Source organism: Rhizoctonia solani, chromosome 1, assembly GCF_016906535.1.
Source record: "Rhizoctonia solani chromosome 1, complete sequence".
In the NCBI taxonomy this organism is placed as follows: domain Eukaryota; kingdom Fungi; phylum Basidiomycota; class Agaricomycetes; order Cantharellales; family Ceratobasidiaceae; genus Rhizoctonia; species Rhizoctonia solani.
Genome location: NC_057370.1, coordinates 1,133,742 through 1,158,283, shown reverse-complemented (window position 1 = coordinate 1,158,283; position 24,542 = coordinate 1,133,742). Strand labels below are relative to the sequence as shown.

Here is a 24,542-nt window from a genome sequence, read left to right as displayed (position 1 = left end):
ATATATTCGCTTTCAGGAGACAATGAACATCTACAATAATAACATTAAACCTCTACCTATTCTTCACACACTGGAGCCCTGAGTTGAAATGAATGCACAGATGCAATTAAAGCTATAGAGTGGTCGGTTGTGGAAAAAGAGTAAAGCGAGGACTGAGATGACTTACAGCAACTACCTAAGAATATCCAGATGATATTTCCTCCCAACAGACCGCTCTTGATAGAGAACTCAAAGATTGATAGAACGATGATAGGGGCCATGCACTGGCCTAACATGAGCACCGATTGTGATATGCCTATTTCGGACGTTAGTGCTTTCAAAAATAGCACAAAGTGGTGGGTCGCGTACCAACAAGTTGGGCCAAGTCGTACGGAGTCGGCGCAGCTTGGTTGATCATTATGACCATACATGCTAAAGACACCAAATTAAGATAGCACACGGCGAGAAGATAGCTGCACACTCACTTGTGCAGTAATTTCCAGCACCTCCCTAAGGACCGATCGTTAGCACTCGTATCACCATATGTCTACGCTACTTACTAAGATAAAGTATACCGCTATTGCTAGACTAAACCTGAAGGAAGCAATACCATCCGATTGTGCGAGCACATTAAGAAGAGGGAACCCGATTGCGCCCGAAATGGTGTACACAGCCAGACTATATGCATACAAGCGATAAACTCCTAGCCTCGTTTCGAAATACGCAAACGGAATTAACACCAAGAATTGAGCAATGGCACGAGCCGAGATAAAAGAGCCGATGGCTATCTCAGAAGCACCTAGGCCGCCGCTGGAAATAGGTGTAAACGCCCATAGGGGGAAGAGCGAAAAGAATCCCACTGTTGCGGGTTGTACGTCAGTAAGATTGTGGCAACAATTTTTATCCACTCACTAGTCATAAAATACATAACCCACGACGAGATTAGAAGTTGGACGACGTGTGGGGTGAAAATTGCTGCTGTGGGTCGTTTAGTCAAGTCATGAGTTACCGGCTCCATGGTTGCAGGGACCATTCGAGCGGGCGCTGTCTCGTCTTCAATATGTGTAGGGGATAGTCCAGACGTCGAATACTTAGTATGGATACTTTGAGGTATCGCTTCGCTTGAAAAGTCCTCTGATTTCGGATACAGCATACTCGGAGCAGTCTGGTTATGCCGGTTAAATTAATTTTTGATCTGTGCAATGATTGAAAACCCACCTCAGGAACATAGCATATAGTCATACCCAAGGCGAGAATGCAGGTCGCTGCGCCAGCCCAGCAAGATAAAGCATATGGGTAACGATCCCAGAAGTCTGATTGGAACCATTTATAGCGATCCTTTGGGTGAGCAAGCATGCTCGCGAAAATCGGGCCTGTCGGAAACTCAGTACTGCCTTTGAATTTACAAGTTCTAGATGAGGCAGCATACTGAATAGTTGTCCTATTCACCCAGGCGGTCAGTCGGATTCCCTCGCAGATTGTGCCTCTTACCAACGCGATATGCGGCATTCACCGCTGAAAATGCCACTCCACGGTTGCTGGGATCCGAAACATCGCCCAGTATGGTAACGGTTGTCGCCCAACCAAGTTGGGGCCCCAAAGCATACCCAACACACCGAAAAAATATCAAGGAAAACAGAGTTTTACTGGTGCCAAAGAAAGTCAATCCAATAGAAGTTCCTATTAGCGTACTGCATAACACTACTTTGCGGCCCCAGCGGTCGGCAGCAAAGCTACCCGGCAAAACGGCGGCAAAACTGAAGAATGATGCGACCGTTTCCTTTGGGACTTTATCAATAATGTCCTAAAGCTGGATGAACTAACTCCACCATGAGTCCCGAATAAAATCCAACTGATTTCTCATCAGGAGCAATCCCAACGTTGACTATCAACTGGTCTATAGAGCAAATGTTAAAAGGTGCGTGAGATTTGAAGCTGGGACTATGTTCACTTATAAACGGCCACACGAGTTCCGAGGCGCCATTGACAATGGCGGTATATATGAAGAGCACGATCAGCATGCGCCAACTGAACTTGATCCTAGCGGGTAGAAGGGGTGCGTTCTCTTCATCAACGTCAGTGCGCCTGGCTTGCTCCATTGTTGTGTATGTCTATGTAAGTCGTGTACAGTAGTGGTTTAGTGATTATGTCCACCTGAAGGGATCCTTGCATCCGTACGTGTGATCGAGCTAGAGGGGGTAGCTAGAGTGTAGGTGTACTAGTAGATGAGGTAACCTATAAGGTGTCGGAGTTTCTTATGGGCGTCAGATCGAAGCTTTACCAAGAAAGGCGAATCGGGATGGCTAGCCCAGCCCCTGTCCTCAAGTAGGATTATATGTCAAACAAAATCGATAAGCACCCCCAATGCTAAAGTGAGACCATATATTTGTGGATTAGATCGGATATCACAGAGGCGATTAAGGGGGAACGCAAATCTTCCAACCGCGGCGACTGCCGAAGGGGTCTGCAAGTGAGAATTTGGTAGACTGTTAACATGTCACCCAAATGAGAAAGCAAATCAACCCATAATTAATTCTGGATAAAAATGGAGCATAAACCATGACAATATCAGACAGGCTGCAGCAAGCCTCAACCTAGAGTAGAGGTCGTTGTTGATATCTGAGTGCACATAGCTAGAGTAGTTCCCAACTACCGCGCGAGCTCATGATGTTTATGAGAAAAGGTTTACCTAAGTAGTACAGGCGAGAGTTTGTAAGATTCTATGAGGGCATAAATATTGCCAGCGAGATTCTACATACCTTCTCGGCGATCGGGATGAATGGCGTGGACGGTCGTACTCAGACCGGTCACGCCCATGGCGATCTTCACGTTCCAGGGAGCCGTTCCTCTTCTCATAAACTCGACGCTCTCTGGAGTGGTCTCGTCGCTTGGTATCTGAGGAGGTATGTTGGTCGCGGTCACGTTTCACACCCTCCTTGGCCTCTCGCTTGGCCCGTTTGCGTTCTTTTCGTGCCCGTCGTTCCTCTGGAGTTTCATTCGTCCTATCACGCTTTCGTTTTGACTTCTCCTTATCCTTTCCCTTCGAGCGAGCCTTTTCCTCTCTCCGTTTTTGAAGGAGGTAACTTGCCATAGGATCTTCGGGGTCAATCGAAGGTGCCGATGACACAGAACCTCCATCCGACTCCTCAGCATCATCTACAGTCAACGATGTGAATAAGGTTGCCAGAAGCGAAGTAGGATAACGCACCATAAATCATTTGGGGCTTGGCATTTAGACTTTGCTCAGCAGCTTCCTCCATCTCTCCATCTTCACCCTTGACTTTGGGTTGCTTGTAGTTCTGAACATGATCGACTCGCAAAGTCCGGCCTAAAACCTGTGCACCATTGAGGTTGTCGACCGCGAGAACAGTAGAACGTTGGTCTTCATACATGAGGAAGCCGAAACCACGCTGCTTTCCTGTTGTCTTATCTCGCGGTAGGTTCACATCCATAACCTCGCCGTACCTAGAGAAAAACTGGTAAGTAATAGCTTGCCACTTGAATAAGTTGTACTTACTGCGAGAATATAGTAATTACATCACCTTCTGTCATGTCTACATGTAATCCGCCTATGAATACATATGCCGAATCTAATATGTGCCATCATTGCCGATGAGTTTGTGGGTTTGGCTAATTCATGTTTGCACTACCTTTGTATTGGTCATGCCAGGAAGCACTTTGTGAGCCAAGGTCGAGCTCTCGAGCATTAATCGCGTTGATCTCTTTTACAACACTAATAAATCTAGTCAGATGAGTGAGTTTAGTTATAGGAAGGCAATATACTTCATGCTGGTAGATGAAGAATACCAATGGTGGTTGCGGAAGCGCCGGGACGCGATGTAAACAATCTGTTTGATACTACAACAAACAATCAAATCCGACCAGGCGCCACGTTGACAGGCATATCGCATCTAAAACACCTGGAACTGGATCGTGCACTGCAGCTACGAAACGGAGATTTACTTTCGTTTAAATAGGGTATGTCAGGATTTCAGAACGCACCTATTACAAAAGGTAGGCAAAATGTGTCAAATTGCGACCCATATGAGATGCTTAGGTAGCCAGGCTTGATGATTGCAACTGGCGCATTAAGCCTCGTAATAGGATTGGCCGATGTTAGATATTACTTTCACCTTCAACTATCACCTCACATATCACGGGACCATCAAGTAAGTTCCCAACTTTCTATAGAGCTAACATCCGAGGACTTAAGACCGCATCCTCTCCCAGTATTGGCGACTGTTAACAAACCAGCTTGCATTCACCAACTCAAGCGAGCTCTTGTTGGGCCAGATAATACTTTATAATGTAGCAGTAGGGATCGAACGGACGTTTGGGAGCCACAAATATTTTGTGAGCACCCTAGTATTAACTAATAGTTGGAAAACATTATTGACTTTGGCAAAAGTCCTTCCTAATCGCGGCTGCCTTGGTCTCAACGCTGCTCAACTTTTCCTCCTTGATTGCGCTTCATCGATTCGGGCTCAACTATATCCCTGCTGGCCCAATTGCGATTTTATTCGCGATAATTTATCAATACGAACGTCTGGTGCCATCAGCATACAATTTCCGCATACTTGGGATTACCATGTCCAACAAGGCATTCACATATTTGACCGCATTTCCAGTAAGCTTTTATCGCACCTAGCCTGGGTGCAGAGCTCATATCCATTGGCTGAGTATAGATGGTTATATCGCACATGCCCGGTAGTGCGCTGGTGACACTGACCGGAATTGCTACAGGGGCGTTATACCGTTCGGACATTACTAATCTTAAATCGTACCGGGCTCCTCCTTGGTTTGTATCGACAATTTCATCCCTAGTGGGGGCCTCTCGCGCTCCTCACATGCCGAGGCGTGCGATCCCAGGCGAACGTCCACCTTTTTCCACAGAACAAGTGGTGACCCGGAGAAGAGTCAACGAGCCTAGAGAAGAAAGTGACGTCCGTACTGATGTAAATACTGCTAACGGAACCGCAAGAGCTGCCACAGGCTCGAGCAGCGGGTCGGTCATGAGAGAATGGGTTGATGAACTGACTGGAAGAAGGGATGGGGGAAGGGTTCCGACCGCGGCTGAGATCGCTGAGTTAACTTCTGTGTTTCCTCATGCCAGTAGAGAGGAGATAATCTCTGCACTTCAAAGAAGGTATGCTAACTTTGCGTGTTTTGTGTGCCACCAAAATTAACAAGATATGATTGATAGCCAAAGTGTAGATCAGGCTGCAAGCATATTGTTAACAGGTTCATCATAGATCACTAGATTCGTCAATAATACGTGCGACTTTACAGACCGCCTTATACATCACTCTTCTTCAGGTGCTTCCTCTTCGATGGGTTGCTCTTCAGCTTCAGCTGTAAACGCGTCCATAGGTACAGCATACAGGCGGATGACGGACTGTAAATAGCGATCAGCCAACGGAATGCAGAGAATCGGATTCTACCTACCTTGTTGGGGTCCTTGATTAACACGTATTTGCCGTCTGGTTGCTTCATACACAAATCGGCAACGGTGCGAACGATTCCCCATCCGTTCGCTAGGTTGATGTTAAGTTGTCCAGCAAAGTCCGTTGGTCGCATTGTCGCTGTGGAAAGAATGACATGACGGGCGTTGTCGCGTGGGTTGGCACGTGAAACATAGCTATTCGTCCATTTTACTCAGGATTGCCCTGTACAGTATCAGAAATATAAACTCACCCAATTTTCATTACTTCAGCACCAGCAAGGATACTCTGTACCGCCCATTTGGCAAGCTTGCAGCTATTGTTCTTCATCTCAGTTGCAACAACAGCACCCCTCTGGCTGTCCAACTTGGTCCTCCAATCTGGGGCCCCACCTGCGCCCTCTGCTCGCGAATCAAACTCGTTGAGGGCCTTGATCGTGACCAAGCCCGCATTATCCCCTTTACCCGCGGATAGCTTGGTCTCTCCTCCGGGAATAAATGCGTCCACCTGCGTACGAACCAAAACCTTTACGTCTTCCTCTTCGTGAATAGAGAGGTCGAATAACCGGTAGCGATAACCGCACGATGCAAGTGGATCAGTTTCGTCCGGACCATAAAAGGGGTTAGGTTTGGGGAAGCTGATTGCTGAAGATTCGTTAACCGTTTGGAAAGCAAAATTCTCATTGATGTATGTCGCCTCCAGATGCAAGGAGCCAGCGGAGTTGAGGCTATCCTTGTCGCTATCCGTCGGTGGATCGGCGGCGTTCTCATTGACGGTTACAAAGTCTAGAAATTTGATTGGTTTTTAAGCACGCCGTGTTGAGACCTCTTGCTTATAACGTACCAAATGGACCACCATCGCGTTTGTCCAAGAATAACTTATTGCCTTCACGCACAATAACGATATCCCAAGGGTAAACAGAGCGCGGTGCGCACATCAATAAGCTGAGAATGCTATCAGTTGCATAGATGGTCGCAGTATCTTTGTTGGCATGCTGTGTATGCGTTAGGGCAGACCCAGATTTCATTAATGCACATAATTACCTGTTGGATAACCGGATCGTCGCTGGTAGTAGTATTGTATTTAATACGATCAAGTATCTGCAATGGCCGTTCGTTCTTGGTGTTAATGCGATCGTAACTCTTGTCGTATGCAAAAATCTTTCCGTAAGACTCTCTATTAGAGAAAAATAAGTCCTTTCCTATGATCCTCATTCTTGGGACGTACAAAGTTTCAGGATCGTCTACTTCCAAGCGTAATTTGGAGAGACGCGGGAAATCAATCTCTTCTAGGATTCGCCAGCTTGGGTTGATAGGAACGGAAGACTCGCGAGTACGCGAAGGCTAGGCAACCACCTCAGTGCATATTCGCCGGCAATTTATAAAAACATACCTTGTCCCATTCTTTCCATCCTCTTCGGACAGGTGCCCTAGCATTGCCCCTGGTTGCTGCAGCGCCGCCGCGTGCTGTTGTACGAGTGTTGACTCCGGTTCGTGCGGCCATCCCGCGAGCACCACCGCGTCCGCGGCCAAAAGGCATACCACCCCTCCTAGGGGCTGCAGCCTTGTTGTCGACCAGAGAGAATGATGCCTCATCTTGTTCGTGGATGTAAGCAAATGCGTTCGTAGATCCTGATCCGTAAGCAGGCTGGCCGTCCCGCCTATTGCCATATCTTTGTTGCGTTCCGGTGGCTCCAGCACGATCACGACCATCCGATTCAGTCCAGTCTGCAAATTTGCCTAATTTATCGGTCTTGGAAAAGGGCGCATAAGGGATACTATTTCTCCATGAATATTTTTCTCTATGGCAATTCAAGTCGAACTCACTCCTTGAATTGTGCGGGCATATGAAGGGAAGAAGGACCCCATGAGCCATCTGGGTTGTCTTGAATAGGTGGGAGTACGAATGACAACTGCGAGCTATCCGCCATTGTAAAGTGGAAAGAAGGAGCACCGACCAAATTTTGAGTCATGTGACCTGTGCTCAGCAAGGGAATCGATCAGACAAGCATGAAGTGATAATCGGTGATTGATTGCTCTTGTCTTCTGGACGGACACAACTCGAAGAACGGGACCAGCATAGTTCGAAACTGAGTACCTTGTTTACAATACAACGGAACTTCCACAGTCGAGATCGACAACAATCTTTACTTGAAAATGAGTACATATAAAGTAGCAATATTAACAGGTGTGCTATAGTGGAAGCTCTTAATGTGCCGCCCTCTTACCTATCTTTAATCTAGTCAGTGACACCGCATCTAAAGACTCACAGCAGGATATATCGGGTCCAATCATTAAAGACTTCCTCATGGATTACAACTCTGGCTGTCAGTTCTCAGCCGATACCCTCGTTATTGTACCCGACAATATAGCGGTTATACAGAGCGTAGTCAAAGGCTGGACAATAGGCTCACTCTATGACTGGGTTATCACTACAGGAGGGACAGGATTCGGTCCTAGGTACAAGTGCTGCTTTGGTACCCATTTGGCTGTCTATTTAATATAATCATAGGGATCTAACTCCGGAAGTAGGTAGAATACATGGATTCCTAGGTGAAGGCCAACATGTCTGCACAGGCCATAGCTCCTCTTATAGAAAGACCGGCGCCTGGACTTATCCACCTGATAATGAGCGAGTCCCTTAAGCACACACCCCTGGCGGCTCTCTCGCGCCCAGTTGCTGGTTCGATTAGGAATACCCTCATCACAACGCTGCCTGGGAGTCCTAAAGCTGTCAAAGAAAATCTCTCCGCCCTGCTGCAGGGTGGGGTAGTATCGCACGCACTAGATCTCCTGACAGGGGGGAAAGAGAGCGGACAGGTGCATACAAAACTAGGCGTACCGGAAAGAACATCTGGAACCGCTGGGACCTCACCTGGCACGCACCTACACCCGCACGGTCACCATCACCACCACCATCATCATCATGAGCACCACAAACATGGGCATCAAATTCCTGTCCCCAGGACATTGTCCCATGATCCTGACTTACCTGGTACGCGTGCGTAATATAAAATAAATCCATGCACTTAGTATTACTAGTCTCTCAAAGAAACAGAGTTTCGCCCTATCCCCTGATTTCCATGGATGAAGCAATAAAATTAGTTCTCCAGGTGTCCGAACCTTTAGAATCCGTAGGGTTGGAGGTGAATTCTCGCCTTGCTGGGCACGTTCTCTCTGAAGACGTTATGGCTCCTCATGAACTTCCTGCGAGTCCCACCACAAACGTTGACGGCTATGCTGTAAAAGGTGAGTGGTATAATATTAGCGTGTAAAATCAATAAATTCTATTTCTTGTGACCAGTACCATACAAGAAAGGTGTCTTCAAAGTCCTTACACCGGCAACCCTTAAACTCGGATCGGAGGTTCCGACTGGCTCCGTTTATCGTATCAACACAGGTGCCCCTCTTCCTTCAGGAACCAATGCCGTGATTATGGTTGAAGATACACGGGTTGGTTCACAGTTCTCTGCTGAAGAAGGGCAAGAAGGGGAAGAAAAAACGGTCGAATTACTAGCGGAAGTTGATGTTGGTGAAAACGTGCGCAAATCCGGGTCTGACGTACGTATCGGCGACAGAGTATTGGCTGCAGGCGACGTTGTTAGCGGGCTTGGTGGGGAAGTTGGAGCACTGGCATTTGTTGGGAGAAAACAAGTAAGTTCGTCACGCTGGTATATGCGTTACTAATTCCAACTATCGATCGACAGGTTCAAGTATACCGGAAGCCCGTGGTCGCTTTGCTGAGTACCGGGAACGAGCTAGTAGATCTGCAAGAGCAATCATCTCAGATAGAAACAAGCGAGGGATGGAGTGGTGTAGTAGACACAAACCGTCCAAGCCTCAAAGCGGCTCTCGAGGGACTGGGATACGAAGTAATTGATATGGGCATTGCCCATGATAAGTATGTTACTTTCTCTGACCTTGACTTAACACCTCAGACTGATGGTCTACAGTATTGATGCCCATATTAGTGCTCTGTCTGATGGAATATCTCGTGCAGATATACTCGTAACTACAGGAGGGACAAGCATGGGTGCATCCGACTTACTCAAGCCTTTACTGGAGCGCAACCTTAAAGGAGTTATTCATTTTGGTCGAGTGGCTATGAAACCAGGAAAGCCAACTACTTTTGCTAGTGTCCCGGCTACTAATGGTGGGCGAGATAAACTGGTATTTGGCCTTCCTGGGAACCCCGCATCTGCGCTCGTTACGTTTTACCTTTTCGTTCTTCCTGCCCTGAGACGGCTTGGGGGATGGGCCCCAGAAGCCGCAGAGCTTCCCCGCGTTCCAGTCGAGGTGTGTCCATGAACGTGACCGTGGTGCATCAGGTAGCTGATACAATATATAGCTAACCGAATCATTGCCGTTAGATCCTCGGCCTGAATTTCACCGTGTACACGTACGGGTCACGGCATCCGGTTTGAAAGCATTCTCAACCGGCGGCCAAAGATCAAGTCGTGTTGCATCTCTCGCAGGCGCGAACGGGCTTGTCGCATTGCCAGCTCTAGTTGAGGATGGTCCAAAGGTCCTAGAAAAGGGTCAAATAGCGAAGGTTGTCCTGATCGGAGAGTTGTATTCTTGAGTAATGTTTGATCAATGTGGTGTTTATTAGCAAAATGTCACTGAATTCTCGACTACACGCCAAGGGATCTCGGGACTCATCATACTGGTAACCTGTAACTGTCTGACTAATGGGCCGGTATTATCGGCTTCATTCGGGACTCACCATTCAGTCATGTGCAACGGCTCCCGAAGCATATAACCAGTGTGATGGAGCTCGAGTCAGCATCAACCGTCTGTTTCCCGTAAACCACAAGCCAGCCATGTCTGCAGTTAAAATTGATTGGGGCAAAGTTGAAAATCCTACCTTTGCCTTCCAACAGTTCCCAAGTCGAAGGTCAGTTGTGTATGGGAGAAAAGGTGTTGTTTCATGTACCCAACCTCTGGCTGCTGAAGCTGGACTGGAAATACTAAGGAAGGGTGGAAATGCAGGTACGTCGATCAAGTCTTCAATCGTGTCCACCACTTAACAACTAGCTCAATTTCCTTTCATTAGCTGATGCTGCTGTGGCGGTCTCAGCTGCCTTGAATGTGACTATCAAGCTATTCCCATGAAAATCTTGAGTATTGACCATTTGGTAGGCTACTGAGCCAACATCGTGTGGAATTGGCGGGTTAGTGGCACTCTCTAATGAGCCTTTATCTTTACTGATGATATTTCAGCGACGCCTTTTGCTTGTTCTACGATGCTTCAAAGAAAACTGTCCAAGCTCTGAATGGGTCTGGTCGCTCTCCAAAGGCCCTCAATATTAACGTCGCACGAAAAAATGGTGCTATAGGCAGGCAACTGACCGAGAGGGACCTAAACTCTGTGACAGTCCCAGGCGCTGCGGCTGCATGGGTTGACACTGTGGCTAGGTTTGGTAGTGGGAAAGTCTCGTTTGAAGAGGTCATGACACCTGCTATTCGTCTAGCAGAAGAGGGGTATGTTTATTAGTCACCGGAAGAACTTGCGAGAATTGATCAAGCTGTATTCTTATAGTGTCCCTATATCCGAGCTTACTGCCAATGGTGTAAGTATGACATTCGACACAACTGGCTTGGCTGAATTTTTGCACATATTATAGTGGAAACGCTCCGAGGGTTTGATTAAGTCTGCGTCACCATCTGCCGACAGTATGCTCATCAACGGCCGTGCTCCCCTACCTGGCGAAGTTATGCGGCTACCAGATCTCGCACAGACGTTTAGAACTCTCGTAAGCGAGGGAAAGAGAGGGTTTTATACTGGTCGCATCGCCGAGGCTATCGTGGAGTTGATAAAGAGCAAAGGGGGTGTTATGGAACTGAGCGATTTGGCGGAACACAACACCGAGTTTGTGGAGCCCATCAAATACACTTACGCCGGAGAAGTGACTTTGTGGGAGGTACGTATTAATATTTGCCCCTTGAGACTCCCCCTAGCGTATTTATCTGGCTTTATTTATAGTGCCCACCAAATGGTCAAGGACTCACTGCGCTGATGGCGCTTGGAATTTTAGAGGCCGCAGAGGAAACTGGAAAAATAAAACCGCTTCTGGAAATGGACCATAATTCCGTGGAATATCTTCACGCTCTGATTGAAGCTCTACGGTAAGACACTAGGAATCGCGCGAGTTCGTAGCAGATGCTAATGTTTATCAAGTCTCGCTTTCGCTGACACCCAGTTTTACGTGTCTGACCCCAAGGTGACCAAAGTTCCTGTGGAGGAAATGCTCAGCAAGGTGAGTACTATGGGAGGACACCGCCTACATAATTGATATAACTTAATCTCGTTTATGATGTAGGAGTACCTTAAAAGGCGTGCAGAGAAGTTCAACGCAAATGCATCAATCCCGGATGTTTATCATGTATAGAACAGATTTATTACTCTCAAACGCTATCCGAAGCTAACCCGGTGATTCAGGGAAACCCCACTGCCTCGACAGACACTGTATATTTCTCGGTTACTGACCAATGGGGCAATGGATGTAGTTATATCCAATCGAACTATGCTGGCTTTGGCACCGGAGGTAAGAATACATGCAACGTTCGTGGCCCTCTCTTACCCGATACGATACTGGAAGCCATTCCCAAGGGTTGTGGATTCACTTTACAAAACCGGGGATCCGGTTTTGTTCTTGAAGAAGGGCACCCGAACCAACTTGCAGGGGGCAAGCGACCTTACCACACCATTAGTGAGTAGCACACAATGATTACAATTAGCCTAGTAATAAACCTTTGATTTTATTTAGTTCCGGCCTTAGCAACCCGTGGAGACGAACTATTCTTGGTTTATGGCGTGATGGGTGGCTTCATGCAGGTTAGTGGCCGCTATCAATGATTTTATGGTTCCCTGTACAACTATACACCTTATTTGATAGCCTCAAGGACATATCCAAGTGCTCCTCAATATTCTTCGTGGGTTTACACCCCAAGCTGCACTTGACGCGCCTCGATTCTGCATTTCGGCTGGTAGTCCAGATGCCAGTGTCGCTAACGCGACCAATGCTGGGGACATTAATAGTGAGGTCTACTTCGAAGATGGAATTCCAGTGGAGACTGTCGAAAAGCTCAAAGGTAGGTAACGAAATTATATTTCATGGCGCATATATGGTGTGGACAACAACTACTCACCGGTTCTTGCATGGCAGAAATGGGTCACGATGCACATCGACTTTCCGGATTTTCTCGTGCAATGATGGGACGTGGACAGGTCATCCAAAAACTGTCCGTGAAGGAATTGGTGTGGGCGGCTGGATCGGACCAGCGCGGAGATGGACATGCCATCGCACAGATTTAGGCGGAACTGTAGGTGGCTACTGTCCCAAGTGCTCGCCTATCAACACACTGTATACAGATAAGGAAATGAATTTGCAATAAAAATGCTCTTCTTGCAAACCCATGGTCTTTTGAATCGGATGCTTGGCTCATGCTTTTTCGTGATTGCATGCACAAACCAACAAACGACTATTGAATCAAACTCTCCAATTGTAAGGCGCATTAAAAACTGTTCACTAATCATCTAAATATATAACTAAGAGTATTGCTTTGGATGAACTTGGCGATCGTATTGAGTTGAATGTTGCTCGTTCCTTCGTAAATAGCACCCTAGACCACGAAGTTAGCACAAAATAAGAGCCTATGCTGAAGCGGCTTACAATCTTCGAGTCTCGCCAGAACTTTTCGATACCAGTCTCGCGGGTAAACCCAACACCGCCAGCCCACTCGATCGCGCTACCAGAGGCCTCCTGGGCTACAACTGAAGCGTAGTATTTGGCCATAGCCGCCTCCTTGGTGAAGTTTGCACCCTCCTCCTTACTGCTGAACCGTTAGCATACACATTGTGTCCAAAACTGACCAGTGACTCACAGTCTGGCGGCATTGTATGTCAAAAGCCTTGCGGCTTCGATCTTGGTAGCAATGCCCGCCATGGAGTGGGCCATTGCCTGATATGTGCCAATTGCTTGACCTCCTTGCTTACGCTGATAGGTGTATGGTACGGTTGCATCAAATGCACCTTGGGCGAGCCCAAGCATCTGTGCGGCAATACCGATACGGCCCTCGTTGAGAATCTCGATCGCAATCTACCATAACAGAAGTCAGGCTGATTTTACTCCAATTTGAAGGCTATATGCGCAAACCTTGTAGCCCTTTCCGATTTGGTCGGGTCCACCAATAAGATTTTCGGCAGGAACTTTGATACCATCAAAGTTGAGGACGCATGTAGAGCTGGCCCGGATTCCAAGCTTTTGTTCCTTTTTCGCGATTTCGACGCCGAGCTCTTTGGGCACTACGAAGCAGGTGATGCCTTTGTAACCTTTGGAGGGGTCGACTGTCGCAAAAACAAGGAAGATTTCCGCCTCGGCGGCGTTGGTAATCCACATTTTGGAACCGGTGAGTGTGTAATAAGAACCGTCATCGGAGGGCACAGCGCGAGTTTGCAAAGCAAATGCATCGGATCCAGAGGCGGGCTCGGAAAGACAGAAAGAGCCAACCTGGTAGCCGGTTACGAAAAATAGCGTGAAATAGAAACAAAGCGAGTGAAATTAAGTTAGTTTGTGGGAAACAATGCTCCAATGTCATTAGGAACGTACCTTCTTCTCGGCAAGTTGGGGAAGGTATTTGCTCTGTTGCTCCTTGGTGGCATAGGTACGGAAGATAGTGTTGACAAGCGTATTGTGGACGTCACACAAGACCGATACACTAGGGTCGATCTTGGCCAGTTCTTCGATAGCGATGATCGCGGAAGTGAATGAGCTCCCTGATCCTCCGTGGTCTGGATCGGTTTCAATGCCCATGAGCTGTTGCAACGTGTGGTCAGTGCAGTCCATCTCATTTGTATTGGAGCCATGCGTACTCCGTTTTCGAACAGGCCTTTGACGATAGATGGGTCCATCTTTTCTGCCTCGTCCATCTCTCGGACCTTCGGAGCAACTACCTCGCGCGCAAACCTGCTGACTACAGTACAATTAGTTTTGAATACGCGTCAAAATAGGCCTACATACCGACATCTCGCAGCATCTCCTCCTCTTCGGTAAATTTATTGAGCGAGGACAGTTCCGATCGTGTTACTGAAGATGCTGAGAAGCATCTAGGGAACAGGTTAGTACCGAACGGGTCCAGATCATAAGGGGCACCCACCTCGCCGCAGAGGTCTGAGCAGCAGCAAATGTGCGGGTTGCGGGGAGAGAGAACCTAAGAGTACGGAGCATCGTAGACAAAAAAGTGGATGGTGGTCGAAAACCAAGTGTGCTAAAGCCGGCCCATCGGGAGCATGTGATAACCGCCGTCAGGTGATAGCATAAAGCTCCGGTTACATAAGTATATGATTATGCAAGAGACTGTCAATTCAGGGAAGGGCCCCGAGTGATTGATAATCGCATGTGATTGCCTCGGCGACGTCACTTCATGACGCATTGAACGAGCGTCACACTAGCAGATTGCGCCAGACCCAGATACAAAAAGCCACAGTTGGTTGTTGGTATTCTGTCACTTACAACCACCCACAATGAAGGTCTCGTCCGTCCTCGCTGTTACGCTACTTGCGACTACTGCCTCTGCTTCGTGGTTTTCATCTGGTAAGTCTCTTTGGTACAAACTGAAACAGCGCGCGTCTCATGTGGTATGCACAGAGCCCGAAACTCCATATGAATATGCCAAGTGGAACCAGGCTCAGCTTGAGCAATGGCTCAAGGACCACAACATCCAGGCTCCCCAAGGTGCAACGCAGAAACAGCTGAAGGATCTTGTCCAGGATAACTGGAATTCAGCCCAATCTTGGACAGAGGCACGCGTCAACCAGGCGTCCAAGACCCTCGCCGACCTTAAGGAGTCGGCTTTTGACACGTACGTCATGATGTACATGCAAAAACTCACGTTATTAACGCGTCATGCAGTTGGGATGAGAGTCAGTTGCGCTCGTTCTTGGTTGATCACGGTGTTGTCGCTCCTTCGGGCCCCAAGGAGAAGCTCATCGTCAGCGCCAAGCAATATTATCGCTCCTACGCTTCGGCCGTGTCTTCTCTCTCGGCCGCCGCTTCAGCGACCGCTTCTACCGCTGTCTATGGCGACTATGGCTACCAAGCATCCAAGTCCGCTTCTTCCGCATCCCAGAGTGCAAGCGCCGCTGCTGCCTCTGGCTCTGCTCGTGCTGCCAAGGCTCTCGAAGACTCCAAGGACTACATTTACTCGACTTGGTCCGATAGCGAGTAGGTTTGAGTGTTTGAACATGACTTTCCATCATTGACCCGCCTTTCCTTAGCCTCCGCGCTTATCTCGAGAAACAAGGTGTTGTGAAGACCCAAGCTCAGCTCACTCGTGAACAACTCTTGGCTCAGATGCGCACTGCGTACGCTGCCGCTGCAAACCCTGTCTACAGTGCTTGGAGTACTTCTTACATGGTAAGGTTTAGTGTGTTGAGCCACGAGTGTAGAACTTGATTTTGGGTTTCAGCACCAATGGCTCGTCGATCATGGCATCATCAAGTCCGACTATGAAAAGAACCGCGACAAGCTCATCGAGCAGCTCCAGCGATACTACTATGGTACTACCGACACTGTCTACAGCACCTGGTCCGACAACCAACTCCGTGACTGGCTGGTGTGTATCACCCAACCCCATGTTGTCACTCCCAAATTAACACTACTATCTAGGTTCAACACAACATCATCAAGTCGGATGCTAAAATCAAGCGAGAGAAGCTCCAGAAACTCGTCCGGGACAACTACCTCTCCGCCAAGGGCACCGCCTGGGACGGCTGGACCGAATCGGAACTACGTCAATGGCTAATTGACAATGGATACATGCGCTCTGACGCTCAGGCCAAGCGCGACGAACTGGTCGATCTCATGAACCGCAAGTACAGCGATGCACACCACAAGACTGCCGATTACTTGACATGGCCCGATGCTCGCCTCCGTGCTTACCTCCGTGCCCATGGTGTCGACGAATCTCAGATTCCGGCCACACGCCCCGGACTTCTTGTGAGCATCAACCAAGCGCAAGGTAGTTCGACGTTTTGACTGAGAGGGTTTTTTTTTTCAGCACGAGACTCGTATCCGCTGGGTGCAAACCACCAATGCTGTTGAAAACTTCCTGAGTGGCATCAAGAACACTGTCAACGACGGAGTCAACTGGACCGAGGCAAAGTTGGCCGCCGTCTTGAACATACTTGGTGGACACAAGCAAGCTGCTCAGCGCAAGGTAGGCCGTTGTCCTTATTACACCCACAAAAGTTACTAATCGTTCTTAAAGGCTAGCGAGGCCGGGCAATACGCCAACGAAAAGGCCGACCAAGCACACTTTGCCGCTCAGAGTTTGTCCGCCGAAGCCGGAAAGAAGACCGCCAGCGCCAAGGCCGAGCTCTAAATTATATGCATTCAAAATATCGAAGAGAATAAACAAGAACGAGGAGGTGTTGTTATGACTCTCAAACGAACGACAATTGTGTATTTTCTTGATGTATTATAATGATTAGTTTGCGATTCAATGTACCCTTGACGTCTTTAATCGCAACTGTGTGTTGATATGACATTCGAATGAAGGAAGAGCTGGGTCATTTTGACGTCATGGGTATTGTTATATCGAGTCGATGATAAAACTGGTGGAATCCCTGTAACTGGATGCAAGCCAAGGGCGTAATTACAAGTGATGAACACCAAGATTTCTCCTTCAATGACTGTATTGCTTGAGTCTGGAACCAGTTGAATGGGGCCCTGCATGATATCCAAATTAGTTCCCAGTAAGGTAACTATAAAGACAGGCGTGGACTTTAGGATAGCAAGTAACCTCAGTGATAGAGTAAGACTTGGCAGCTACGGAGTATTCAGTCAACCTGGCTGATATTGTCTGTGCGCAGCCACAATACGCTTCCGGCTTGTCAATGAGGCAAGTCATTTACACCTCATTAACGTTGACACGGCTCAGCGGCCTTGCAGGCCGAACGGTCGCCTCGGGGCTGGCGGGCATGCCAGGTGGAGTACTACTGAACAAAACGGAGCACGTTATCGTGAAAACATCGTTGTAATCCGGTTGCGAAACCATGCGTATGTGATGTAATAAACTCGCTCCGCAGCACGTAGATTAACTCACTATGCGCAAAGGACGGCGGCAAGATTCTACCAAGTTATAATAGCAACAAATCTACATGCATTTCATCTATATATGTAAGTTGGGATACCCGGGGTCTATAAATGACAATAGTTCTATTGGAGTGTTCCTTCGGCCCCCTTGCGCAGTTCCCCTAATAGATCGCTGAGTTTGGTGCGGAGTTTGGTGACCATTGGGTCCTCGTCGGACGAAGGAGGGGGCTAACGTTAGTGTGAGATGAGTGGGCTCTAGTCACGAGTGAATACAAAGGACAGACCACTTGGTCAAGGAGAAACTTGGTACTGTATTAGCGCCGAGCCGTGAGAAATAACAACTGATTAGACCCACCTCGGCCTCATCTATAGTCTAAATTTGCACGGTAAATAAGTTATTGAAGAAAAATGAAAAATATGTATCTTACAAGCACAACCGGACCTCTGAAAACACATAAAAAGGATAAGTAGGGGGATTGAAGAGGGACAAGGGCGCTTGCCTGTTCATTTTGGCAATTTGATGGTTGTGGCGGGGTGTGAAAGAGTTGATGTTGGATCAGGGACCCCGGATCACGGTTTGTTTTCTCTTGCTCCTGACAACCACCGGCCGTCTGCCTGGTCCCCACCCGTGAACCACACTCCGGATTGCGTTTGCTAAAAAGGCAGCGCATCGGCTCGTGTTGGTCCAACAACAAGTCTACCCATACACCCACCGGAGTTTTTCGTTGATTTTCTTTTCTGAAAAATTGCCGACGGACGATGGAGTCCGAACCATCCAGCGCGCAGGCCACGCTTGCTCACTACTGGGACGATGCTGTTGATACCTTGGCTGGTAATCACAGCGAGCCTGTCTCATCGCCACTGGTCCCCTCAGAGCCTCCATGCTCCACACAGTACTATATGGTGCCGCAGCCACCGTAGCCGTGTTTTGGCTGGGCCACTGGCTCAATGTTTGGCGCAAAACTCGCCGCGAAAAGGCATTTAATCTGTAGGTATTCAGACTGCTTGTTGTAACCACTGCTTACATGTGCACAGTGAACTTCGCCGACGTCATGGGATTCCGGACTCGGACACCCGTCCCTTCAATGTCGCATACCAAGCTGCATCCATCGCTGCCCGCGAATCAGTGCTCAACTCACTCCCAGCTGAGCCCGAAACTCTCCAAAAACAATCGTCTCTCCACAATGTCTCTCTGTCCAACGCCAACATCAAGGAAGGCTTCCGTCCCCTAGGTAGCTCCACTTTGTTTTTATTACAAATAACACTGACATGGTTCTCGCTCAGCCCGCTCTCGTCCACCTATCCCCCAATTTGCTGGTCAATCATCGGCCCGTGTCCCATCGGGATCGTTCAACTTCGGATACACTGCCCCCCTCCAAGCCACCTCTTCCTTTGACTCGTCTCGTGCCTACTCCCAACTCCCCAATGCCCCGTCAGCAAGTGGCTCCTGGGGTCCTCGCTATGCGGCTGAAAACTTCCGTGCTACCTCGGTTCCCACTGTTCCAACTGTTTCGACCCGTTCGGCCTTTGCAGTCGCTGCCGCTTCCGGATCCCTCCGTGCTAGCAACACATTCACCGCTACCAACGCAAGCGACAGGAGGCCATGGCAATCATCGAGCCGCCCTGCAACCGTATCCAAGTCGACTGGCAACGTTCATCAAAACCGATCTCGCAAGCGGTTGTATCTCACTGCCGACGAAGAGGCCGAGGAACAAGACACGGTACCCAACGACAAGCGTTCGCGCACTGCTGGCTGGGGAGCGGACGCCATGATTGACGGCGATAACGAACCTACCTGGGCCCAGTCCTACCCAATTGACCCTCAACCTGTGGCTGAATCTCGCGCGACCCAAACTGGCAAAACTAAAGGCAAGCGCCCAGCGGATGACGGTGAAGGCGATCTTCGGGCCGACGGCAAGCGCCGACAAACTAAATCGAGCAAACACCGTTCAAAGCAATCGGACGTCCAGGAGAAACGTGGTACCAAACGTGAACGCAAGGAGGTCGATACTGCATCGGTGCTCAATGACGTAATGCCTGTTCACAAGCGCGGCCGAGCCGGCGATGTCGATTTGTCTATTGTCAAGGAAGAGGAGATCGACGAGGACGACCCGACCGTTTCTCGCGACCCACTTTGTGGTGGACGTCAGATTGGCCAGAAGTGGAAGTCGAATGGACAGGAATACATGGTTGGCCCGAATGGTGATCGGCTGCGTCTTGTACTGTCAAGGAGAGCAGGAAGAAGTACTTTATGGTGGGTCCAAATAGCCTCAATATTTAATCAACATACTGACGTTCTCGGTAGCCCGCCGATTCGAAACATGCTGATAACTTCCATATGGTTGATGTTTTCGTTGAAAAATGGCTTACCGAAGAACAATACGTTAGGGCCAAGGCTGACGGATTGCTTGCATGGCAAGAGAGTGACAACCTGCCTTCTCCCGTCAAGCAAGAGTCTCCCGAAAAGGTCCTTGAGAAGGGCAAGGAAAATCAGGAAAATGAAGAGGAAGAGAGGCCCAGGATTACTTCTGTCACACTCCGAGTGAGTCTTTTGCATCCCGATCATTTACTCGGATTTTGACACTTTCTTAGGCACGCACCGCAAACTCTGTGTGGAATACCCCTGGCCAATCACCCTTGACAGCCAACGACCCTCATACCAATCCGTTTACTGCCCCTGCCGCTCCTCAGTCTCCAGGCCCTCGTCGCGTCAAGTATACCATCGGAACGGTTCCAGCTACGGCTCTCAATGCTAGTCGGATGATGTCAACTTGGGAAAAACAGGAGAGGGAAGCTCAGGCGCTCAAGATGTTGAGGGAACGCAAGGCAGCGGAAGCAGCGGCCAAGGCACCACCCAAGCCTGCTCCGGCACTTGCGGCAGTTCCTTCGATCACTTTTACTCCTGTATCCGCTCCCGCTCCAGCAACCCCGGCTCCCGCTGCTCCAGCAATCAAGGTTACCGCTCCCACTCCTGGCTCTTCGGTTTCAGGCCCACCAACTCAAGCGCCTTCAGCTGATGGCAAGCTTTCTCCTTTTGGTTTTACCCCTGCACCCAAGCCTGCTGCTCCAACTACCACGGCCCCCGCATCGAACATTTTCTCGTTTGGTGCACCAAAGAAGGAAGAGCCTGCCAAGCCGCTCTTCTCTGCGACCCCTGCGCCCACTGCACCCGAGACTAAATCGGTAGCTCCCTCATTGTTCTCAGCACCGGTTGCACCTACGATCTCAGCCAACACGAGTGCGCCCGCTCCTTCGCCGTTTGGTGCCCCTGCTTCGACCGCTCCTGCTCCTATCCCTGCTGCTCCCGTTCCCGCGCCCGCTCCTGCCACTTCGACCCCTTCACTGTTTGGTGCTCCTGCCCCTGCTGCTCCAGCTGCTGCGCCCAAGCCATCGCCTTTTGCATTCGCTGCCCCTTCGAGCGTACCTAAACCCGCTGCTCCTGTCGCTACGAACACAACCACAAACGTGAGCGCGTCGCCATTCGGTGTCCCCTCGACCGGGTTTAGTTCTACGACTGCTGCGTCTGCGTCTGCGCCTTCGCCATTCGCCACCATCGCAAAGGCTCCCGCTTCTACAGAGACAAAGCCATCGTTCTCGTTTAGTTCGACGAACAACGCTGCCCCTGCCGTCCCAACTCCCGCTCCATCCACCAACGTCTTTGGTGCACAACCTACCGCGAAACCGGCTTCAACTGGATTTTCATTCAACACTGGTAATGGTACTTCCGCGGCAAAGCCTGCTGGCACGTTCTCATTCGGTGCCACACCCGCCAATACCACGCCCGCATTGACCGGATTTGGAAACACAGCCACAGGTCCGAGTGCGGCCTCGAGCGGATTTAGTGCAGGTGGATTTGGCACGAATAGTAGCACTGCTGCCACGGGAAACACGAATGGAGCTGCTTCTTCGTCGCCGTTTGCGTTTGGTGCACCCAAGCCTGCGGTCCCGGCAGCTACCACGTCTGGGTTTGGCGCTCCTGCGACTACTTCTGGGTTCGGTGCTCCCGCAGCTTCTGCTTCTGGCTTTGGCACAAACGGAACAAGCGGCACGAACGGCGGTTTCTCGTTTGGAGCGCCCGCACCGAAGCCTACGGTATCTATCCCTGCGACCAACACGTTCGTTGCTCCCCCTGCGGCGACACCCTTGACTACGAGTGCACCTTTTAGCTTTGGTGCCGCTGCCAACGCTGCGGTTGCTCCCTCCCCTGCGACACCTTCCAAGCCGTTGTTCAACGTTGGTGCGCCATCTGCGTCTCCGGTCCTGGGTACACGACAGATTAGTACGTCCAAGCGCGTTCAGCGCGCCATGTCCAAAGGCCCGCAATGAAAGCTCGATTTGTTCTGCGATGTTTTGTGATGCGACGTTTTGCGATGCACTCGTGTTTTGTTGGTAGGTCCGCCCACGACGGACATGCATGTAAACTGTGTATGTTCTTTGATTTGGCGGGGTCCATTCGTTTGATTTTTTCGTGCCCTGTATTTTGTAATTTACTTACGAGTTTCTCTTCGTTAATTTTTCATTTTTTCTTGCGTGCGTTGATTGCATGAACCACTATTGCCTCTTTGTGTGTCTGTGTGATATTTAGGTATAGAATTGGTTTGTGGAAGGAACTTGTCATGTGAATGGTATGCTTATACACGTATGCAAATACAAACGAGTGTGCAGTCTCGAGTATGTGAACGGTTGTCCTCCTAGCAACCAAGTGTTTATTCGCTCCATACATGGCACATCTACTCGCCTCGTCATCGATCTGCGAGCGGACTGGTAACTCCGAGATTCCAATGTGGGTTGAGCCTTTTGGGATCATCCCTTGAGGTTGCCCCGTCAGTGTCAGAGTAAGTTTCGGCTCACGATCGCTGTACCTTGCTGTGAATAAACCCCGAGCCGTGCGTCGGCCAATTCAATCAGCCACCACCCGCCGGCAAGGAATCGGTCTCGTTGATATGACCGTGATAGACCTATAATTAAAGATAGACGCCATCCTATGCGATCATCCGCATCGCTTTCCACGCGGCGTCTATTGCACACCTTTGTCTCCTCTCCCAGGTTAGACAGAGCTCCACTCGTTCAACGATCATACTGACTCGTGTACTATGCTCGGGAGATACGTCTACCGGACTTACGCTTCATGAAACAGAACTCGAAGGGTTGCAGTGGGTGAAATCCCCATGGCCAAATCTCGGTCCTTTCATCCGACTCCACCTTAACCGATCGCGAGACTCACAGGAACGAAAATGTATAGGGGGTATTACGCACTCTAGCCTAGTAGGACACGTACAATTCAGCCTGCCTATTTTCCTCGTTCATGGTTACTCGGCAAACGGCCAACGGTCAACGCCACCCTATCCTCGCTCGTCCTTTTGTCCTCTAGAACTAACTCGATTCACCCCTGTTCAACGTACTGCGCACGTCACCGATGTGCTAGTCTAAACTCACTTATAGAAGCAGTCAATAGCTTGGGATATATCAGGCCAAGGCGATACAACCCGAATAACGTGACTCCACTCGGCTAGACTACAACGCCCTTCATGATTCAAACAGGGCCCATCTTCGATATGGTAAGCGTATCGACGAAACGGGATGACTTGCACACGAAACAGTAATACGCTCATCCTATACGGATAGCGTTTATCCACTTTGGCGTGCTGCGGTTTCAATGTGGCCCTATGCTAGGTACAGACAATGACTCCTACACACCAAATAGGCAAGGTGGCATTGTCGAAGATGACGTCTGTATGCGCGTATCCCATGGACAAGTTGGACCTTGCCCACCAAAACATGCGCACCCGACGGGCCGAATTGGTGCTGCGGTGTGATCGTTGCCAGCTGGCCCGCAGGATAAATATGTGTGTGATGGATTTTTGGGGTCTGTGTTATCGAGCAAGTCGTGCCTTTCATGCCAGTAATTGCCCCATTTATCGAGCCTTACCCTCGACATCACTACGTACCATACCGGAGGACTCGCGAACCAACATGGTTGGAAGCTCTGAACGACTGGAAGGTCAAATCTGGGTCTCAAATAAGATGGATCGATGAACTCCGACGTGAAAAGGACAATCGAGCTGTGCATACAGCGACGCCCGTTTGTAAGTCCCTCCTCATGGTTATGTCTATCGTCCGAGCGTTCCATCCGACCTGACTGACGCATGCATACAGTGACCTGTGTCGTATATGAACGTCCTGCTGAGGATGTCCAAATGCATTTGAGGTGTGCCTCTTGGAGCCCCTTGGAGGCGCTGAATGGGGTCAAGAGTGCTGTGAAAGCAAGACTTGGAGCAAAGGTCTTGCTTAACATTTACGGGCTGATCGAGGACAACCGAATAGAAGGAACGCATAACCGGTTTTCGGTCATGAACATCAGTTGTGAGTGACCTCACCGATACCCAAACAACCGGATGTGTACGTTGACTTCGGTGCGTCATATAGATACCTATAGGCTCGAATCCTGGGCCGCGACCGAGTACAGGGGCGAGGCAATGTCGAAGCGAGAAGCTCAACAAGCGGCGGCCGAGAGGTTATTGCGAGGAGAGAACTACTGCGTGAGTCGAGGTATTCTATCCGCTGGTTGTCCTTTTGGTTCCTTACATGCTTTCAAGATGTTCATTGTCAACTCAAATGCCAACGGGGCTCGGAGACAATGACTTTGCTCATCATCTGGACTGGACTGACTTTCGCGCTCGGACAGCACCATCTTTATTACTACCATACCTCGATACTAATACCATATGTAAACTTTAATCACTCTAATGTAACTTGCCATAATGATATCTTTACTTGATATATCATCCACACAACCGGACAATCAAACTGCAGGTGATCAGTGTCAACATGCTTTCAGCGCCCCCCTTGCACTATGCCATGTGGATACATAAGCGTGTGGCTGAATGATCCAAATGAATTTGTTGATCGACAACCGGCGGTAACGTCGATTATTTGATATGAGCACCTGCGATGTACGTATTTGCACTGCTTGAGAATGTTACGCTATCGCAAACCTTTGTTCCCTATGCCAAGGCAGATCAATC

At 49.3% G+C, this 24,542-nt stretch overlaps 8 protein-coding genes across 8 annotated transcripts; 5 read left to right on the top strand and 3 right to left on the bottom strand.

The window, feature by feature from the left end:
* Positions 1–56: 56 nt before the first annotated feature.
* Positions 57–3,531, bottom strand: RhiXN_03856 (major facilitator superfamily transporter; the record flags this gene model as incomplete). The annotated part of the gene is made up of 15 exons (XM_043323673.1): positions 57–112; positions 167–295; positions 349–411; positions 465–489; positions 540–838; positions 892–1,144; positions 1,198–1,352; positions 1,409–1,420; positions 1,471–1,736; positions 1,804–1,876; positions 1,931–2,090; positions 2,339–2,465; positions 2,739–3,135; positions 3,188–3,444; positions 3,497–3,531. 15 exons carry the CDS (start codon positions 3,529–3,531, stop codon positions 57–59), a joined length of 2,307 nt encoding a protein of 768 aa, XP_043176092.1.
* Positions 3,532–4,049: 518 nt separating this feature from the next.
* RhiXN_03855 (CUE domain protein) lies at positions 4,050–5,231 on the top strand (the record flags this gene model as incomplete). Its single annotated transcript, XM_043323672.1, has 5 exons — positions 4,050–4,148; positions 4,210–4,332; positions 4,388–4,606; positions 4,665–5,125; positions 5,183–5,231. 5 exons carry the CDS (start codon positions 4,050–4,052, stop codon positions 5,229–5,231), a joined length of 951 nt encoding a protein of 316 aa, XP_043176091.1.
* A 50-nt stretch (positions 5,232–5,281) lies between these two features.
* RhiXN_03854 (eukaryotic translation initiation factor 3 subunit 7) lies at positions 5,282–7,350 on the bottom strand (the record flags this gene model as incomplete). The annotated part of the gene is made up of 8 exons (XM_043323671.1): positions 5,282–5,374; positions 5,425–5,617; positions 5,674–6,205; positions 6,264–6,414; positions 6,464–6,596; positions 6,648–6,763; positions 6,813–7,197; positions 7,247–7,350. 8 exons carry the CDS (start codon positions 7,348–7,350, stop codon positions 5,282–5,284), a joined length of 1,707 nt encoding a protein of 568 aa, XP_043176090.1.
* A 377-nt stretch (positions 7,351–7,727) lies between these two features.
* Positions 7,728–12,737, top strand: RhiXN_03853 (gamma-glutamyltranspeptidase; the record flags this gene model as incomplete). The annotated part of the gene is made up of 22 exons (XM_043323670.1): positions 7,728–7,879; positions 7,932–7,947; positions 7,997–8,414; positions 8,462–8,668; positions 8,724–9,073; positions 9,127–9,320; positions 9,373–9,715; positions 9,768–9,971; positions 10,032–10,088; positions 10,153–10,411; positions 10,476–10,510; positions 10,562–10,593; positions 10,643–10,903; positions 10,962–10,992; positions 11,047–11,343; positions 11,406–11,548; positions 11,601–11,679; positions 11,743–11,805; positions 11,862–12,132; positions 12,190–12,257; positions 12,319–12,514; positions 12,589–12,737. 22 exons carry the CDS (start codon positions 7,728–7,730, stop codon positions 12,735–12,737), a joined length of 3,825 nt encoding a protein of 1,274 aa, XP_043176089.1.
* A 218-nt stretch (positions 12,738–12,955) lies between these two features.
* RhiXN_03852 (acyl-CoA dehydrogenase) lies at positions 12,956–14,649 on the bottom strand (the record flags this gene model as incomplete). Its single annotated transcript, XM_043323669.1, has 8 exons — positions 12,956–13,045; positions 13,096–13,255; positions 13,307–13,521; positions 13,579–13,932; positions 14,032–14,238; positions 14,295–14,395; positions 14,443–14,528; positions 14,579–14,649. 8 exons carry the CDS (start codon positions 14,647–14,649, stop codon positions 12,956–12,958), a joined length of 1,284 nt encoding a protein of 427 aa, XP_043176088.1.
* A 296-nt stretch (positions 14,650–14,945) lies between these two features.
* On the top strand, positions 14,946–16,804 carry RhiXN_03851 (Ish1 domain protein; the record flags this gene model as incomplete). Its single annotated transcript, XM_043323668.1, has 8 exons — positions 14,946–15,015; positions 15,070–15,283; positions 15,334–15,645; positions 15,699–15,837; positions 15,890–16,036; positions 16,090–16,419; positions 16,481–16,639; positions 16,691–16,804. 8 exons carry the CDS (start codon positions 14,946–14,948, stop codon positions 16,802–16,804), a joined length of 1,485 nt encoding a protein of 494 aa, XP_043176087.1.
* Positions 16,805–18,276: 1,472 nt separating this feature from the next.
* RhiXN_03850 (Zinc finger protein DZIP1L) lies at positions 18,277–21,843 on the top strand (the record flags this gene model as incomplete). Its single annotated transcript, XM_043323667.1, has 7 exons — positions 18,277–18,349; positions 18,412–18,505; positions 18,553–18,749; positions 18,802–19,706; positions 19,748–19,771; positions 19,823–20,059; positions 20,110–21,843. The coding sequence occupies 7 exons, from the start codon at positions 18,277–18,279 to the stop codon at positions 21,841–21,843; spliced, it is 3,264 nt and encodes a 1,087-aa protein (XP_043176086.1).
* Positions 21,844–23,199: 1,356 nt separating this feature from the next.
* On the top strand, positions 23,200–24,158 carry RhiXN_03849 (uncharacterized protein; the record flags this gene model as incomplete). Its single annotated transcript, XM_043323666.1, has 5 exons — positions 23,200–23,365; positions 23,421–23,603; positions 23,674–23,880; positions 23,944–24,056; positions 24,114–24,158. 5 exons carry the CDS (start codon positions 23,200–23,202, stop codon positions 24,156–24,158), a joined length of 714 nt encoding a protein of 237 aa, XP_043176085.1.
* Positions 24,159–24,542: the final 384 nt, after the last annotated feature.